Genomic DNA, 16,569 nt, shown 5'->3' with positions numbered 1-16,569 from the left:
AAAAAAAAAAAAATCATAGAATTGCATACTTCAAATAGGCGAATTTTAAGGTATGTAAACTATATCTCAACACAGCTGCTTACAAAAAAGACTACTCATTCTACAAAGCCCGCTTCCCTTATAAAATCCTATCTGACCCCTCCTCATTAACAACTAGTTGTTATTTTGGGTTATAGTCAGTCTTGCCTTCCTGAGTTCCTGCAGTCATAATTTACATCTCTAATTACCACTTACTTCATTCTGCAACTTATTAAAAAGTATTTAAAGGGTTCTAAAACCAGACTGTTTGGGTTTAAGTCCTCCCTCCAGCACTCACGAAACGTATGACCTTGTTGAAGTTATTTCTCTGTGCCTCCATTTCCTCATCCCAAAGTGAGGAAAATAGGAGTACTTAACTGCATAAGCCTTAACCTTTTGTGTAGAGAAATGAGTTAATATACATAAAATGTCAGGAATAGTGCCTGGCACATTGTATAGGCTAAATATGTAACTGTCAGCTCTTGTTATTGTTGTATTACAATATTATTGTTCTATCAGCTATCTATAAGTCTGTCTCCTCTTTCTCACTTTATATTTTCAGGTTCTAAGGAAAAGCAATAAAGTCTCTATTTTATTACCTATCCTTGTACTTCCCAAAGAAGAGGTCAGCACAGACTAACTGTAGGAGAGGAGCACGGGGGCCATAGCTCCAAGCCTAGGGAGACCTGCCTTCACCAGGGCCCACGACAGAGCAGCAGCTGGGTAAATTTAATCCAAACAAGGGCCTATTGGCAAAAGAGATCAGGAAAAAATGTACCAGAAAGTGTCTGTTAAAATCTTTTACTTCCACTAAGAGATTTAAACTCTCCCAAATATAGAAGTACCAAATATATTAAGGAATCAACAGACTTGCCCAAATTTTCATATTTTACCCACATTTACCAAAATTCCTCCATATGTTCCATTTATTCATTCTTACTGAGTGCCAATTATGCACAGGGCGCCACATGCTAGACTCAGGAAATGTACAATCTATTGCTTTTCCAGGCTGATCTCCTCACACGACTAGGAAAAGATATTAAAGGTGTCTGTCTCTAAATGCATATGTGCAATGTTTACTCAAACAAAAACGACAAATTCCATACTTACAGAAAATTATTCAAAAGGTGAGTTGAATTTATGCAATTTCTTTTAACTGTGTGCATTTGGCAATTAATATGACTGTCCTAAAAGAGTAGACTGCATCTGGCATAAATTTGGTGGAAAAAAGCTAAAAACATTGCCCATTAAAAAAAAGAAAGGCTTTCACAGATCAATATAGTACTTACAGAAGTGAATTTCTAGCATGTAGGTTATTCACTAGAACCTAAAGCATAATACGACACCTTAAATATAATGTTATAATGTATACCAATTATGGAAGCAAAATCTCCCGGCGCCCCCAAATTCTACACAAACACCCTTCTGCAAGTGAGATTAAAGTCAAATATTCCATTCCAAATTTTGTGATTTCACACACAAAATTCTGAGGACTCTAAAATTTGTGTGCTCAAGAATGCCAGTCTAATCCCTGTGGCTGTCTTACTCCCATACCCTTCATGTGGCACTTTTGGTTTTTCCCATAACCCGCTGAGGGATGCTGCTGTTTTTACCAACGACAATACTTAAAGAGCCAGCTTTACTTGTCTTTACTTCCAAATGAACAAAAGGTGTGCCTTAACAATTCACCCCAACTATTGGTCATTTCTTCAGGCATTCCTCAAACTCAAAACACCCACTAATAAACTAGAAGGGAACAGTATTAGGAGGGGAAGAACGAAGGGGAGTAAGTCGGAGGGGGAGACGAACCGTGAGAGACGATGGACTCTGAGAAACAAACTGAGGGTTCTAGAGGGGAGGGGGGTGGGGGGATGGGTTAGCCTGGTGATGGGTATTAAAGAGGGCACGTTCTGCGTGGAGCACTGGGCGTTATGCACAAACAATGAATCATGGAACACTACATCAAAAACTAATGATGTAATGTATGGTGATTAACATAATAAAAAATTTAAAGAAAAAAAAAGGAACAGTATTTTAACTGGGCACACAGCAGCTGTTCAGTAAATATCTGCTGAGTGAATGAACCTATCAGAGAATGCACCTGTCTCTACAAACTCATGCGGAGGTACGAAACAATCCAGGGCAACCTAGATATGTGGGGATATATATTTTTTTTATAGTAGTTTCTGTTACGAGTAATTATGGATTTGGTGGCAACAAGAAGCACTTTGCTGTTGAGATGCAAACAAAGTATAAAAGCTGTCATGCATCGTTTCTGGACGGTTTTCAACATCTTGGACATAAGTGGGACTTCAGGGCGCCTGGGTGGCTCAGTTGGTTAAGCGACTGCCTTCGGCTCAGGTCATGATCCTGGAGTCCCGGGATCGAGTCCGACATCGGGCTCCCTGCTCAATGGGGAGCCTGCTTCTCTCTCGGATCCTCTTCGCTCTTGTGCTCTCTACCTCTCATTCTCTCTCTCTCTCTCAAATAAATAAATAAATCTTTAAAAAAAAAATAAGTGGGACTTCAGGGGAAAATGACAAAGCAGGGTCATCTGTTTATTTCATGATGTATACTCTAGGATGTACAGGAGCTGAAATTAGATGAATAAAAGCTAATTTACTCCTGGGACCATCCTAGAGTTAACAGGTACAGCACACACTTTACCCCTACTTCCAAAATACTGGGGTAGAGTTTTAATGTTAGTAAGTAAAAAGCCGTTGGGCCTCGGTTCCTGAATTATCCTGCACACTGGAGTCACTTGGGGATTTTTAAAAACATAATGGCTCATGGCCCCCCAAATTGTGATCTAACTGACAGAGTGCAATCTGTGCCTGGGATTTTTAAAGCTCAGTACACGATTCTAATGTGCAGCAATCCAGGAACCACTGTCCCAGGGTTTTTAAATTCAGGACTTTCAGCAACTTACACCTGAGGTTGGAGAATCTTCAGCTGAGTGAGGATGTCCTTCTGTACCCTGGGATTAGCTGTGGCGGTAAGGGCCATCACTGGAACAGAGGGGAACTTCTGGCGAAGCATATTCATTCTTTTATAATCTTGGCGAAAATCATGTCCCCACTAGTTGGGAAAAAAAAAATACCGCTTTTCAGACTATTTGGATCTTCCCTCCATAAAAAGCAAACACTGCTCACTGTATTGAGAACTATCTTATTCTTCAGTGAGCTAGAATAAGTCACTGATTTCCCTCTATTCTGAAAATATATATCCTATTGGGAGTATGTATTTATTGATATTTCAAGTCACATAAACCAGTATTTACCTGACTGACACAATGTGCTTCATCAATAACAAAACGTGCCAAGAGCTTCCTCTCATACAGATTCTCCAGAGTGGAAATCAGTCTATTACTCGCACAGACCTAGACCAGAAATGTATCCATTAGAGATCTGAAAACATTTAGACACCACATCACCTTAAGGACTCTGTTGTCTTTAAGTTCCACTACAACTTAGGCTGTATCAACACCTCCATATAAAAGGAGTTCTTATTTCAGTGTATGAAGAGAATTGGCAGAAGTAATAGAAAATTCCAAATGAGACCTTCTAGAATATTCACCCTTCATTTAGCAAGCAGTCATGTATTAGGTCAATGGTTCTAAAACATTTTTTTTGCCTCAATATACCTGAGGTTCACCACACGTTTACACTGGTAACAGGGTTACAGATGTGTGTTGTGGGAATGCATGTCATTTAGGGGGGCGACGCACACTCTCGTATGTATGTTTATTTCATGGTTCTGTCTATACAGGGCCTAGAAGCAATGATGTCCCGGTAGCAATGACAACATCTGGCATCCACGTCTAGACAGGGACATGTGAAAAGGACACAGAAGCAGTGAGATGGAGCTCTTCTACTAGCCAAGTCAGGGACAATTAGAAGATCCAAATAAAGAGAAGTGATTATAGCCCCCTGACAGGTTAAGAACCCATGATTTTATGTTGATATAAATATATATGTAGGTAAAAGGGAAAGCTCTTCCTTACAGGAGAATGCCAGCTAAATTAGAAAAATCACCCTTTGGCATCCATTATAGTAAACACTGACAGGGAGTCATCAACGGATGATAAAGACTCTCCTGGGTAAAAGTCTGATGAGTAACAGGATACTTATATGGTCTCAGTGTACTCCACAGCAGGATACCTACTCATTACAAAAGCAAAAAGTGTGTTTATTTTTGTAATTATTATAGTAATTGCAACAACAACAACAAAGAAATCATTGTACAGTGGAGAAATCAGGCAGACACTACCTCAACTAAGTGATCAAAGTTAACATCACCAGTAACAGAATGAACGGACATCAAGCGTGTCCCAGTCGGATGCACTGAGCGCCTACCAGCACCTATGATACTGCCAAAATGAGTAACATAAATCTAATCATGAGGAGACACAAGATACATTCGAACTGAGGGACAGTCCTCAAAACAACTGGCCTTCATGCTTTACAACTGTCAAAATCATGAAAGACAGAAAAACTTTAAAAAGACATGACAACCGAATGCAATTCATAATCTAGGATTTCCTTTTGCTATAAAGGACACCATTGGGACAACTAGTGAGACTAGAATAAGGTCTACAGATTAAGTCATTGTATCAGTAAACATTTTCTCATTTCAATGATTTTTTTTTTTTAAAGATTTTATTTATTTATTTGACAGAGAGAGACAGGGAGAGAGGGAACACAAGCAGAGGCAGAGGCAGAGGGAGAAGCAGGCTCCCCGCGGAGCAGGGAGCCCGATGTGGGACTCGATCCCAGGACCCTGGGATCATGACCTGAGCCAAAAGCAGACACTTAACCGACTGAGCCACCCAGGCGCCCAGTAATTTTTTAGGAAATACACTGTGAAGTGTTTAGCGTTGAAAGGGATATCATGTCTGCAATCTACTCTCAAATATTTTAGGAAAAAAGTAAAGAGAGAGAAAGAACGATAAAGCAATTATAGTAAAATGTTACCATTTAGGGTTTCTGGGTGAAAGTTATACAGGAATCCTTGAACTATACCGTATATCAGAAATTACGTCAACGGCTAAGTCAGTTGGGTGGCTCAGTCAGTGCTCGTGCTCTCTCTCTCAAATAAATAAATAAAACCTTTAAAAAAAAGATCATGTCAAAAATTTAAAAACAATACGTATTCTAGTGGGCTTTAACGAGATAACAGAAAAATGTATTGGTCTCTGCTTCCAGTTCTTGGCACAGAGCTCTTGAAACCCTCGTAATTTGCTAAGTGATAAGAATAGAAGCCTCCCTGGTTCTAATATTTGTCTCTGACCCCATCCCTGACACAAGGCTCCTAAATCCCTTCTAAATTCTCAAGTGATAAGAGCAGCAGGAGTGTCTTTTGTTCTGGTGTGGTGACTCTGGGTGGGCTCCTGGATGGCTTCTGGGCGGGGGCTACTCACCAGAGAGACCGAGCCATGATCAGAAGCTTGGAATTTCCAGTAGTACCCCGTCCTCTAGAGAGGGGAGGGGGGCTGGAAATGATCCTGCCTACGCGAGGAGGCTGCCACAAAATCCTGAGAAGTCGGGGGTTTGGCAAGTTCCAAAGTGGACGGTGAACGCATGCACACCAGGAGGGTCACTCATCCCAGTGCCATGGGGACAGAAGCTCCTGCGCTCGGGACCCTCCCAGTCCCCGGCCTGTGTCTCTCTCATCTGGCTGTTCATCTGCATCCTTTATCACGTCCCTTAATAAAATGGTAAATGTTAAGTGTTCCCCTGAGTTCTGCGGGCCGCTCTAGCACATTAATCGAACTGAGGAGGGGGTCATGGGAACCTCTGATTTGTTAGCCAAATCGGACAGAAGGTATGGGTAACCTGGGGACCTTCTACTTGCTGCTGGCATCTAAAGAAGGGTGGGATCCATCTCGAGGGGCCGAGCCCTTACCCCATGGGATGTGAGGCTATCTCTGTGCAGACAGTGTCATGCTGGGGTCACAGAGAGCTGTCAGAGTGAGGAGAAACGTCCACATATTTGGTCACCAGAAGTGAAACGCTCTACGTGATGGAAAAGGAGGAAACACAGGAGGGGAAGACTGGGTTTTTCCCTCCTCGAGAGGCAGCACTGGCCTGTTTTTCTAACACAGCTTTAATACCATATTTTAAAAATAATGGTATCAATACAAACCTTCTCTGGAGTAACATATAGAAGTTTGACAATTGGGTCTTTCTTGGATAATTGCAGGTAAATACTTGTTGCTTCTGAGTCAGTCTTATCACCTGTCAGATATGTAGCTGGAATCTAAGTACAAAAGTGGTAAACGTAAGCATATATTTATCCTTAGGTTCTATAAATATTTTATAAGTCACATATCAAACCTGGGTCAAAGGAAAGATAATCTCAATGCAGTGAAAGTAAGTAATTAGCACATATTTAAAAAAACCTCTTAGCCATAACTCAAAATATTCTCCTTCTTGCTTGCTTTTTTCTCTTTTCTTTACTACCTTTGCTTTTCATATCTGTGAGAAGATGAATATGAATTCAGTACCCAGGAGAGTCACATCCTAAGGTACGGCTCGTCTGAGTTTGGGCAAATGTATCTCCGGCATTTTTAAAGCACAGGGACGATGAGAGGGCCGTAGCATCAGGCCTGGTGGGCCACTGGGGGTGGGCACTGCACAAACACATTCTTTGGGAGAAAAATCAAACCAGTGGTCTTGTTGAGGGGTGGGGGCTCATAACCTTGAGAATATGCAGGATTTGGCAGAACGCATTCATGTAGGTTCTTAACCTCAGCCAGGAGGAAGAAGGATGCACGTGTGGGGGTGCCCTTGTGTATGCATTTTAAGATGTGAAGAAAGGCAGGAACTACGCTGATCTCACAGTAGTAAGAATCCTTTCACACTAGTAAAAGAAATTCACATCAGCAAAATACAGGTTAAAAGTTCTTGCTAAATTACATTTTTCTAGAATAAAATCAGACTGAACTGCAGAAGGTTATCTGTTATCAGAGTTTTCAAAGACTCATACAACTTAATGAAACTGCTGTTTTATTCTTATAGTTCATGAACTACTTAATAAAAAAAGGTTACCCAGAGTGCTGAAATATATTTTTATGTTTATTAGTATTTTTTATTATAATTGGTAGTGTTTTAACTTACATCCAAGGAAGTCAGCTTTTGGACTTGATCTACTATGAGTGATCGCAAGGGAGAAATGACAATAGTGACACCAGGAGAGACACAGGCAGGAAGCTGGTAACACAGACTTTTACCACCTCCTGAAAGGACAAGGACAAAAACAAAAACAAAAACAAAACCTGTCAGGTTCTATCTTGAGAACATGAAGGCAAAAGTTACAAAATAAATCATATGGTAGTATTTAAAAAGCAATTAAGTAATAGGACACCAAGTGACATTCCCCATGGTGCCAACAATTTGCCATATTTGAATGAGTCAAAATATTTAGACAATTTAAATGTGCAAAAATTACCTTTTAGGACATCTCATGTAGGCATACATGAATGCAAAAGCAAGAATCAGGGCAGGAAACTTGGAGGCAATAGAATTGCTTTAAAAATCGAATTGGGAAATCCAAGTGCAATACAAGGGGTATTCTACCATAGTATTAGGACGAAAATAATTACTTTGTATAATATTTAATTTTAAACACTTAAAACGTGATAAACTACACATCACTTAAGACCACAGTGAACATGTTTAATATTTCTTTGATGATCCAGAAAACACTTGCAGGATCTCACTTTTTTAAACCACTGGTATGAACCTTTCAACATTAGATATCTGTGCTTTGACTCCCTGTATGCTTATCAAGAAGGAAATATTCCCAATCTTCCTTTAAGATAAAAAAAAAGGGTAGAACTACACTGGTGTGTACTAACAGAAGATGAAGAGAAAGACATTCTGAGATGCACCTCCATCTCTCTGTGTAACTCTAATTCAAAATGGTAAGACAATCAGTACACATTTAATGGTAACTAAAATGATTAGTCTCTAATTTTCAACTTCTCCCATCCACTAAAGGTAGAAGCTTGTGCCAGGCAGTTTCTAGGACTTTGTTGTTTTTTTTTTAAACTGTACATCAAATTCTACCTTTTTTTTTGCATGTGGGGTAAGCACATTTCATTTTGGTATATATGTATGTGTAAATGTCAAGGAAAGATTGGGAAGCTGTGTTTTAGCTTCTATTCCACTACTTAATAGGCTGTCTGACTTAGAAACACCAGCTAACCTTACCAGGCCTCAATTTTATCACCTGCAAAATGTACTAGATCAGTGTTTTGGTGGGGGGAGGGCGGTTCTAAAAGAAACCTTATCTGGAATCTTTATCCGTATAAATCAAGAGGTTGAAACCGGGGTGGGAAGACCCTCAAAAAGCCTCTCGAAGTCCTAAAGGACGATGAAAAGTCCTGAAACCACTGGACTAGATCATTGTCATGATCCCTTCCAGCTTCTGTTCTGCAATACCAAAACAAGTCAGAGCAGAAGACAGTGAACAAGTTAATGAAATATGAAATTCTGATTATTAAACCAGTGTTGTCTAAATTCTACAATCAGTTTGAAAAAGCTCAGATGCTTGCTCAACATAATTTAATAACGATGGCAAAAACTAATTGCTAAAGGTCACAACAAGGTGGGTAAAAGGCAGAGGGAAGGCTCCACATAAGTACCGCGGCTCAGATTCCTGAGCTCCCTATGCTAACTGCTGCTTTAATATTCCTTCTTGGATGACTATAAACCATCAGACAGCTGTTACAGACTTTAATGGCACGATGAAAAGTCCTGGATCTCTTCAAAACGGAGGCCAAGAAAGCTATGGCTAAACGCTTTCCGTTTAATCCTCACGACATTCTGTGCAGTATTATCATCCTCCTCCCTGCACACAGGAGGAAGCCGGCGCTCGGGGTGAAGGGCCTCGCTCAAGGTCACACTGCAAGTCAGTGGCAGAGCTGTGTGCTGAGGCCAGGCCACCGCTCCAGGCCGATGATCTTAACCACCCTTCAACACTAGACTGTGCCAAATAAAGTGCCAGAGATAGGCAAGGTCTCTGACGGTAATTTTTTTGTTCAAGTTCCAGACTAATTTAGACTTAAAAGAGAGAGAGAGAGAGAGAGAGAGAGAGAGAGAGAGAGAGAGAAGTTCTAGATCGATTCAACACAACAAGCTTTGAGCTGCAAATCTTAAAGGGCTATTAGTGTTATCATGTCAACAGAGGACATGAGGTAATACACTGTCTCACTGTGGCACAGGTGGTTTAGAGGTCCCTTGATGATGGAAATACCATGTGGGTGTTTGTTTTATTTCTATTAAAGGGCTTTCATTTAACATCTGCCAATGGACTCCTGCCAATTTACATCTAAAAATACATACCAGTGGGCATTAAGATAAAACAGTCTTCACCCAGCAGCGCAGCATTGATCGCCTCTAGCTGATTAGTTCTAAAATTATGCAGGCCAAATTTTTTATGAAAAATCTTCATCATTTCTTTTGTATGAGGAAAACTAAGACTTTGGAAACGCTCGTGTTTCAGATTTCTGGATGCTAAATTTTGTGCCGACTTGTCTGAGAAAATAATCAATGTTAAGAAAAATCAGTGCATTATTGTTAACAAGTCAGTTTTAGCATTTACCCTTTGCCACACAAAATCAAAGGCATACAATGTCCTCGCAGCACATCTTTCTTTAACCACTTATCAGGGTTTCATCCTCACCAAATGTCAAAGCCGCCAGAGACTTCCTGAGGCCAAATTCCAGTCTTTTCCTTGATCTTTCTGCAGTACCTACCACTTACTATTTCATTTATTTCCTTCTTCCTTCTCTCTTGACCTTCAAGACAATCATGGGTTTTCTACTTAAATTCTCTCTCCTGGCTCCACTTTCTCCACCTGCCCCTTACACTTGGGAGTCTTTGCAGACTTGGGAGTCTTTTAGCCATTCTTGCTTTGGAATTCTCCTAGTGCTCTGGTCTTAAACATCACCTCTGTGCACAGAATGCTCTTTCGTAAGGCCCCACTGACACTTGCCGAAGTGCCAGTCCTGCGCGTGTCTCCAGATGTCTGCAAGACATTTCTACCTGAATGACTTAACAACACTATAAGCTCCACAAGTCTTAAAATAGCCCTCCTCAACTTTTCTCCCAATCTGCTCTGCCTCCTGACTCCCCTGCTCTGCTAACGGCGTCACAGATTTCTCAGTCACCGGGTCTGAAACCTCGGAGGCATCTCGGCTTCCTCTGCTCTTTTTCCACCGTGTCTCTCACATCCACCCCCCTGCTCTGCTCCCTGCTCTGCATCCCTGCTCTCGCAGCCCTGGTTCAGCACATAGAACAAGGGGTGCTCACGCCAGCTCTGGCAGTCTCTCTAATCCCAACACTCAACTGTCTCAAAGATAATTGGGAACATCAAGTATGACACATTCTAACGTGATACAAAAATAAATCCATTAATGGTTATTCTAAAGGTCAACAGTGTAACCGTTAAGAACAACCTCCGTGGTATTAAGTCATCAATGGCAAAAATAGGGAAGGCTGTACTTTATAAAACCTTACACATAGAAACTTGTTTCAGTTAAAAAACACTCGGCAATAACTTTACAGGGTCGATGTAAGGTTTTAAAATTAATTTTGGCTTCTCTCTGCAGCCTTTCCAGTGGCTAAAGGCACTTCTCCACAAACTTCTCCTTCTAAACTGTGAGCTCCAGGAGGACAGGGACTACTTGTTACTCATCTGTCTATGATCAGAACCCAGCACAGAACAGGGCCCAGGGTGCGCACTCCATAAATATTTGTTGAATGAATTAAAAGGATTTTAGGCCCAAAGAAATAATTTGTCTTTTTTTTTTTGAGAGAGAGAGAGCACGCGCACGCACAAGCAGGGGCAGCGGCAGGCAGAGGGAGAAGCAGGCTCCCCACTGAGCAAGGAGCCCAACGCAGGGCTCCATCCCAGGACCCTGGGATCATGACCTGAGTTCAAGGCAGATGCTTAACTGCCTGAGCCATCCAGGCGTCCAAGAAATAATTTGTCTTAAGAAATTTCTGACTTCATGTCTTTCTTAGACTGCCCTGCATGTTTCTCTACTTTATAAATTGATCAATTCTCATCAATTCAGAGTTCTAAAAATACATACAATTACAGTTTTAACATATAAATTCAGCCTTGCTTTTACTCATCTGCCAAATTATTAAAAACTTGGTCTTCATGAGCTTTATTATTTTAGGGACTTAAAAAATGTTAATTTAAAGGCAAAGCACATTTGTAATGACTTTAGAGCTTTACTACAATAGGTTATAATTACTCATTTTATAAAACTACAGCTGCTATGGAGACAAAGGAGCAACTTGCTTTTGAAATTGTGATTTGTAATTCATAGTATCAGCAGGAATTTGCATAGAAACAATGTACTTTTCAGGCAAGGAGGATTTGCTATCGGTTTTTTTACACAATTCCAATTTTGGACAGTTATGTTTTCATATAAAATATAAGCATTTATTTTAAACTTACCAGTGTAATTCTGAATTGACTCTGAGTTTTTATTTTGAGCAGTAGATGCCACTGGAAGACAGTTTGTCTCGGCTGAAGAAATTCTTTCTGATACTGGCTTAACTGGCCGACCTTCCTTAATAGGTTGACAGGCAGCTGTGGAAGATTTGCTGGCTGCTAAATTATACATAATATTTTCCCAGTCATCATCATCATCGTCATCAAAGCCATCTATGTCAAAACTGTCAATATCACAGGCAGCCTGGATTTCTCTTTCTAAGTCATTTATTGGAGCAGCGCGTTTATTCTGATCTTTCACAGCCGTGCTTGTGAGAACATTTCCCGGGAAGTAAGAGCTTTCATTTCTTTTTTCTATCCTTGGTGTTTCAGCCCAGTTGCTACTTACAAAGGACTTCTGTAAATGGGGACTGAATAACGGTCTTTCAAAGGGATTCTTCGCGGTGGCCGAGAATCCTGTCTTTCCTGGGGTAGTAGCCAGTAAACACTCCCTAGTGGAATTAGAATGTGAGGGAAGGTGTGGAAAATTTAACTCCTTAACAGAATTCCCTGTAGGACAGGAATCACCCTTTGGAAATGCATCGAGAGCAGAAACAGATGCCATCTCCTCCGGAGGGCTACCAGGTAAGTCAGGCCTGCATCTCCACCCTGACGCAAGAATACTGGCGTCCCTTGTATTAAAATCGGCTTCAGCCAGGAGCTTCCTTCTGAAGAGGAAACAGAACACCACATGAAATGTGAGGCCACGCAAGTATACCTTTAGTTTTCATCCCAAACTGTGGCGAAATATATCCTTTTTTCCTCAGTCTCGAAAATGTGAATACAAATGCTAGAGGGGCGTTTGAAAAGTAAATAAATTTAAAATATAAAGCACAGTGACAATTAGCCTATTCCGTTTCCCGCTCAGAATGCCTGGAAATTCTGCCCTGTATGTTCTGACTTAGGTCGGTCGAAATGTAATCAGATATATTCCAGAAGAAGAAAAAGTAAGATACCTTATGTCCCGCTGCTGACGCAGTTCATTCCCACAATCCAGAGCTTTCAGTTCATCATCAGGAATAGTATCGACTAATTTACAGATCTGGTCCATCACGTGAATAAGCTGCTGCTGCAAACTTGTCTGTTTAACTATAAAGTGTTATAATTTCGTTAGTATTTTTCCTTGAAAAAAGACTTACAATTTTGACAGTCACGCATGTCAAATTGACAGTAGTTTAACAACAAGATTATGAACTACCCTATATTGCCATATTATCTGCCTGTGAAATAATCTGAAATCACGTTATCTCTACTCTATTTCATAAGAGTCCAAAACTGCATTATCATCATTTCGTTTCAGGTTAGTTTTCAATTATTTCTCTTAGGGTAACCAATGTCCTTGTAAGATGCAAAGGTTTATCAGCTTACTATTGTTTTTCACTAACTTCCGGGGTAAATCTCACCAAGCCCAGACAAGGTATCAAGAACCCCCACCCCACCTGCAGTCCCGGGCTGCCTGGCACCCAAGCTTCCTTCAAGGTAACAACTCAGCACTGAGACTTTCTCTGTGGAGACACGAGGCCCCCAACCTCTGGGCATCTGATGTCAGGCGGCTCAAAGAGAAGTAGGTCTGGGAGTTTTCTGACTGCAAAAGAAGACTTCTCTTCTCAATAAGCTGGACAGGCTGCTGGTGGCTGCCCCTGCCACCACCCCGGGAAACACAGCTTGAAAATAAGACCCACACAAGGAAAAGCGGAAAGCTAGAAAGAAAGGAGCGGGGGGACTGAGATGGGGGCTGGGGGTGGAGGAGAGGAGAGAAGACAGGTGTGAGAGAGAGAAATGCCTGATGACGATGTTTGCACGTCGAATCCGGCCAGCCCGCTCCACATTTTTTTAAATTTACATTATAGAACTAAGAAAAAGAATGTCAAAGGAGGTAAGGCTTTAAATGAAGGAAGAAAAGAAAGGGCTAGGGTAGCAATGGGAAGCAAGGAAGATGCCTACTCCACCCCAAGGACCTCGGGGATGTGGGAGAAATAAACGGTTTAGGTGAGCTGCAGAGGGAACTATTCTCAGGAGACACTCCGAGAGCGAACAGGAAGAGAACGCTCAGAGACCAGAATGAGGTTACCGGGAAATCACTGGAAGAGGGCAGCCCGCTGTAGGGTCCAAAGGGCAGGAAGGAGAGGGAGAGAGGACAGACGGGGGCCTGGGGGGACAAACGTCTATGTCAGAATGACTTGGGAAACATGGACTTTTACTGTGACCGGCACGGATCAGGACCTGAGGTCGAAGATGGTGAAGAGGGATTGCTGAATCCCTGTTTTGCCTGTTTTCTCTACATGGAGAACAGGTATCAGATTAGAAAGAGGAGAATGAACAATGGTCTGAACGAAATGAGAGCCAAGATAGGCTCAGAGAGAGAACAGCTATTGAAAAGGAGCTTAAGTCTCCTTGTCTAGACAGATTACACCTCAGAAAACAAAGGAAACCCACAAAGAAGATCCCGCTGATATGTGAGGCATTCAGTGAACAGAACAGTCAATGGAAGAGCAAAGACAGGCAAACACTGTTCTAATTTTCAAAAAATTCTAAACGGATTGCCAAAAGCTACAGGCTGGTGCTTTGGATGTTAATTTAAGGCAAGATTCTAGAACATGTTATCAAATGGCTGCTTTGTGAGCTCTAAGAAGAGGAAACAATTATAGAGTTAGCAAGAGTTCATACAAATAAATCAGTAATCTTAATGTATTTCCTTCTTCAAAGGGATTACCAGACTGGCAGATAACAATAGCTACCATTTATCGAAGGCCGAGAGTACACTGGGCCCTTTACCATAAATCCTGACAAAAACTCAGCAAGGTAGATGTCACTCTTCTCATTTCATAGAAGAAACTGAGGTTCAGAGAAGCTTCACTAATTCTCCACAGTCTCCCAGCCAGGAGCAGGAGACAGGTTCGTATCTGGGGACTGCATCACTCGGAAGCCCATGTCCCCCGCCCCGTCCCCTCTTGCCGCCTCAGACCCTGAACCTGTGGAGTCCTGTGAGTACTTCTGCAGCCCCCCTTCTGGGCCAGGGAGAGCAGCACGGTCTCAAGGCAGGTTTGTGACAACACGAGGTCAGCTGAGAGGGAGACCTCTGATGACATTCTGTCCTTGCCCCCGGCCTAGCCCACCACTTTATCAGTGGGACCATGCCGCACAAGCTGCAGAGGGTGTGGTTACAAGCATAAACTCGGGAGCCTGCACACCACTGGGTTTCAATCCCTGTTCTGCCATTGTCTAATTCTGTGAGCACATGTAGTCCTAGTTAACGCTCCTGTGCCACGGTTTCCTTATCTGTAAAACGGAGAGAAGAGAAACTACCTTACAGGGCTGCTGAGAGGATGAAGTTAATAGCACAAAACATCCAGAAGAGCGCCGAGGGACATCAGGTGTTTCAGGGACATCTCTAACAATAAATTCAGACACCAAAATAAAGAAAACGAAATTGGGAGGAAACAGAAACAACACACATATGTTGTACATGCACACCACCACACGTATGCACGTGCACACACCACCACACATGCGCACTACATGTGTGACACATACCTCACTACACACACGCATGTGCACACACACAAGTACAGAACCCATCAAAAAAGGCCAGAACACATTACAGAAATATTCAGAGAATGAAAAAAGAGCTTTTGGAAGAGGGTTGATTAAAATGAAAAATCCCATAAACAAGTTAAAGATAAAAGTTGGTAAATCTCCCAGAAACCAGAGAAGCAAGAGATGGAAAATAGAAAAGATAACTCACGGAAGCCTAATATCCAAATAATAGAAGTTCCAGGAAGAGTGAAAGAGAAAAAAGAAGACAAACAAAAAAAGAAAAGAAAAAGAAATAGTATCAGAAAACTTTCCAGGATGGAAGGACACAGGCCTCGGAACTGACAGAGCCCCTGCGAAGTAGAAATCAGGAGTGGGAAAGGAGGCTGCCGCTTTCCAAAGTTGTAGGGTGGCTGCATTCTTTATATTAGATATTTAATAGAAAGTTTAAAAATGAATTAGAAACAAATCAAACAAAAAGTATTTAACTCTGCATGGACATCAAGTCATAAACCCAGAGTACAAACAAGGGAAAGTCAGGAGGATGGAAGGTCTCAAAACCAGTATCTACAAAGAAGAGTTAAAAGTCCTAACAATATTTAGCCCTTAAAAAAAAGCAGGGGGGGGGGGGAAAAAAGCTTCTAGGAGCTTTAGACTTATCTCACAAGGATTAAAGTTCCAGGAAGGCAAATTCTGGTTCAATGCGAGAAAAAACTCTCTAACTAGTAGTGTTTTCACAAGAGAGAATGGATTATCTTTAGAGAACACGAGTTTCTGGGTTATTCGAGCAAATGCTGGCTAATCAGCGCCCAGGGGTGGTTCTGTGTTAGAGCTGAGGAACGGCAAGTTTGCCATCTTATGCCAGACAGCCACGGGTTAAAAATACAACCATACTTTGTTTTCCAACGTTAGGTGGTTAAAATATGTGCTATGTCGAAATACTTTTTGTACCGTCACAGTCTGTGCTGGTATCTTGAGTGGGTTGCTGCGTAGTCATCCCCTCGGGCGTTGGCAAGTCCTCGGATATGCTAGGACCATCCTTTGTGCCAGAGGTGTCAAGGTCCTTTAACATACTGCAAATTAAAAAATATAAAACCAACCGCAGTACAGACTTAGACCAAATGTATAATTTTTCCTCTCATGTTTTTCCACAACTGGTCAGACAATATGTAACAGAAAAGAGAAACGTGTTTTTTTTATCTCCTCTATTCTAGAACCTCTTTGGCTGGCCTTCAAAGTCTCCCATCTTCTGGCCCCGAGAGACCTTTTCAATTCTACCTCCAATTATGTCCTTCCGGTAACCCCGTGAGGTGTCACAGGGCATGACTTACATTCCTCACAGGAGCCCAGCGTGGTCTACTTGGTCTACTTGAGGGATTCTGCCTCGCTTGCCTCTCAATTTGGAAAACCCGGGGTCCAATCTCTTCCGACAATTTATCATGCTATACAAAGTTATTAATACATATAAATATGGTCAGCCTGACTGGATACAAGAAATACTTTAAA

At 41.6% G+C, this 16,569-nt stretch overlaps 1 protein-coding gene across 3 annotated transcripts in view; it reads right to left on the bottom strand.

Annotated features, from left to right (window-relative positions):
* BLM (BLM RecQ like helicase) overlaps positions 1-16,569 on the bottom strand; it is a 90,647-nt gene that overhangs the window by 41,304 nt on the left and 32,774 nt on the right. For 2 of the 3 annotated variants that reach the window (XM_073882224.1, XM_025893015.2), the window contains exons 5-12: positions 16,015-16,136; positions 12,486-12,618; positions 11,494-12,197; positions 9,366-9,557; positions 7,137-7,255; positions 6,163-6,276; positions 3,299-3,397; positions 2,948-3,096 (exon numbers count right to left, since the gene is read on the bottom strand). In XM_073882224.1, the coding sequence (XP_073738325.1) occupies positions 2,948-3,096; positions 3,299-3,397; positions 6,163-6,276; positions 7,137-7,255; positions 9,366-9,557; positions 11,494-12,197; positions 12,486-12,618; positions 16,015-16,136 (1,632 nt within the window). The remainder of the gene's footprint in view (positions 1-2,947; positions 3,097-3,298; positions 3,398-6,162; positions 6,277-7,136; positions 7,256-9,365; positions 9,558-11,493; positions 12,198-12,485; positions 12,619-16,014; positions 16,137-16,569) is intronic. The other variant, XM_025893016.2, reaches the window with a different exon arrangement.

Source organism: Callorhinus ursinus, unplaced genomic scaffold (genome assembly GCF_003265705.2).
Source record: "Callorhinus ursinus isolate GAN/ISIS: 27379988/994484 unplaced genomic scaffold, GSC_fseal_2.0 scaffold45, whole genome shotgun sequence".
Classification (NCBI taxonomy): Eukaryota; Metazoa; Chordata; class Mammalia; order Carnivora; family Otariidae; genus Callorhinus; species Callorhinus ursinus.
The sequence above is the reverse complement of the archived record's forward strand: the minus strand, read 5'-3'. Positions and strand labels throughout refer to the sequence as shown.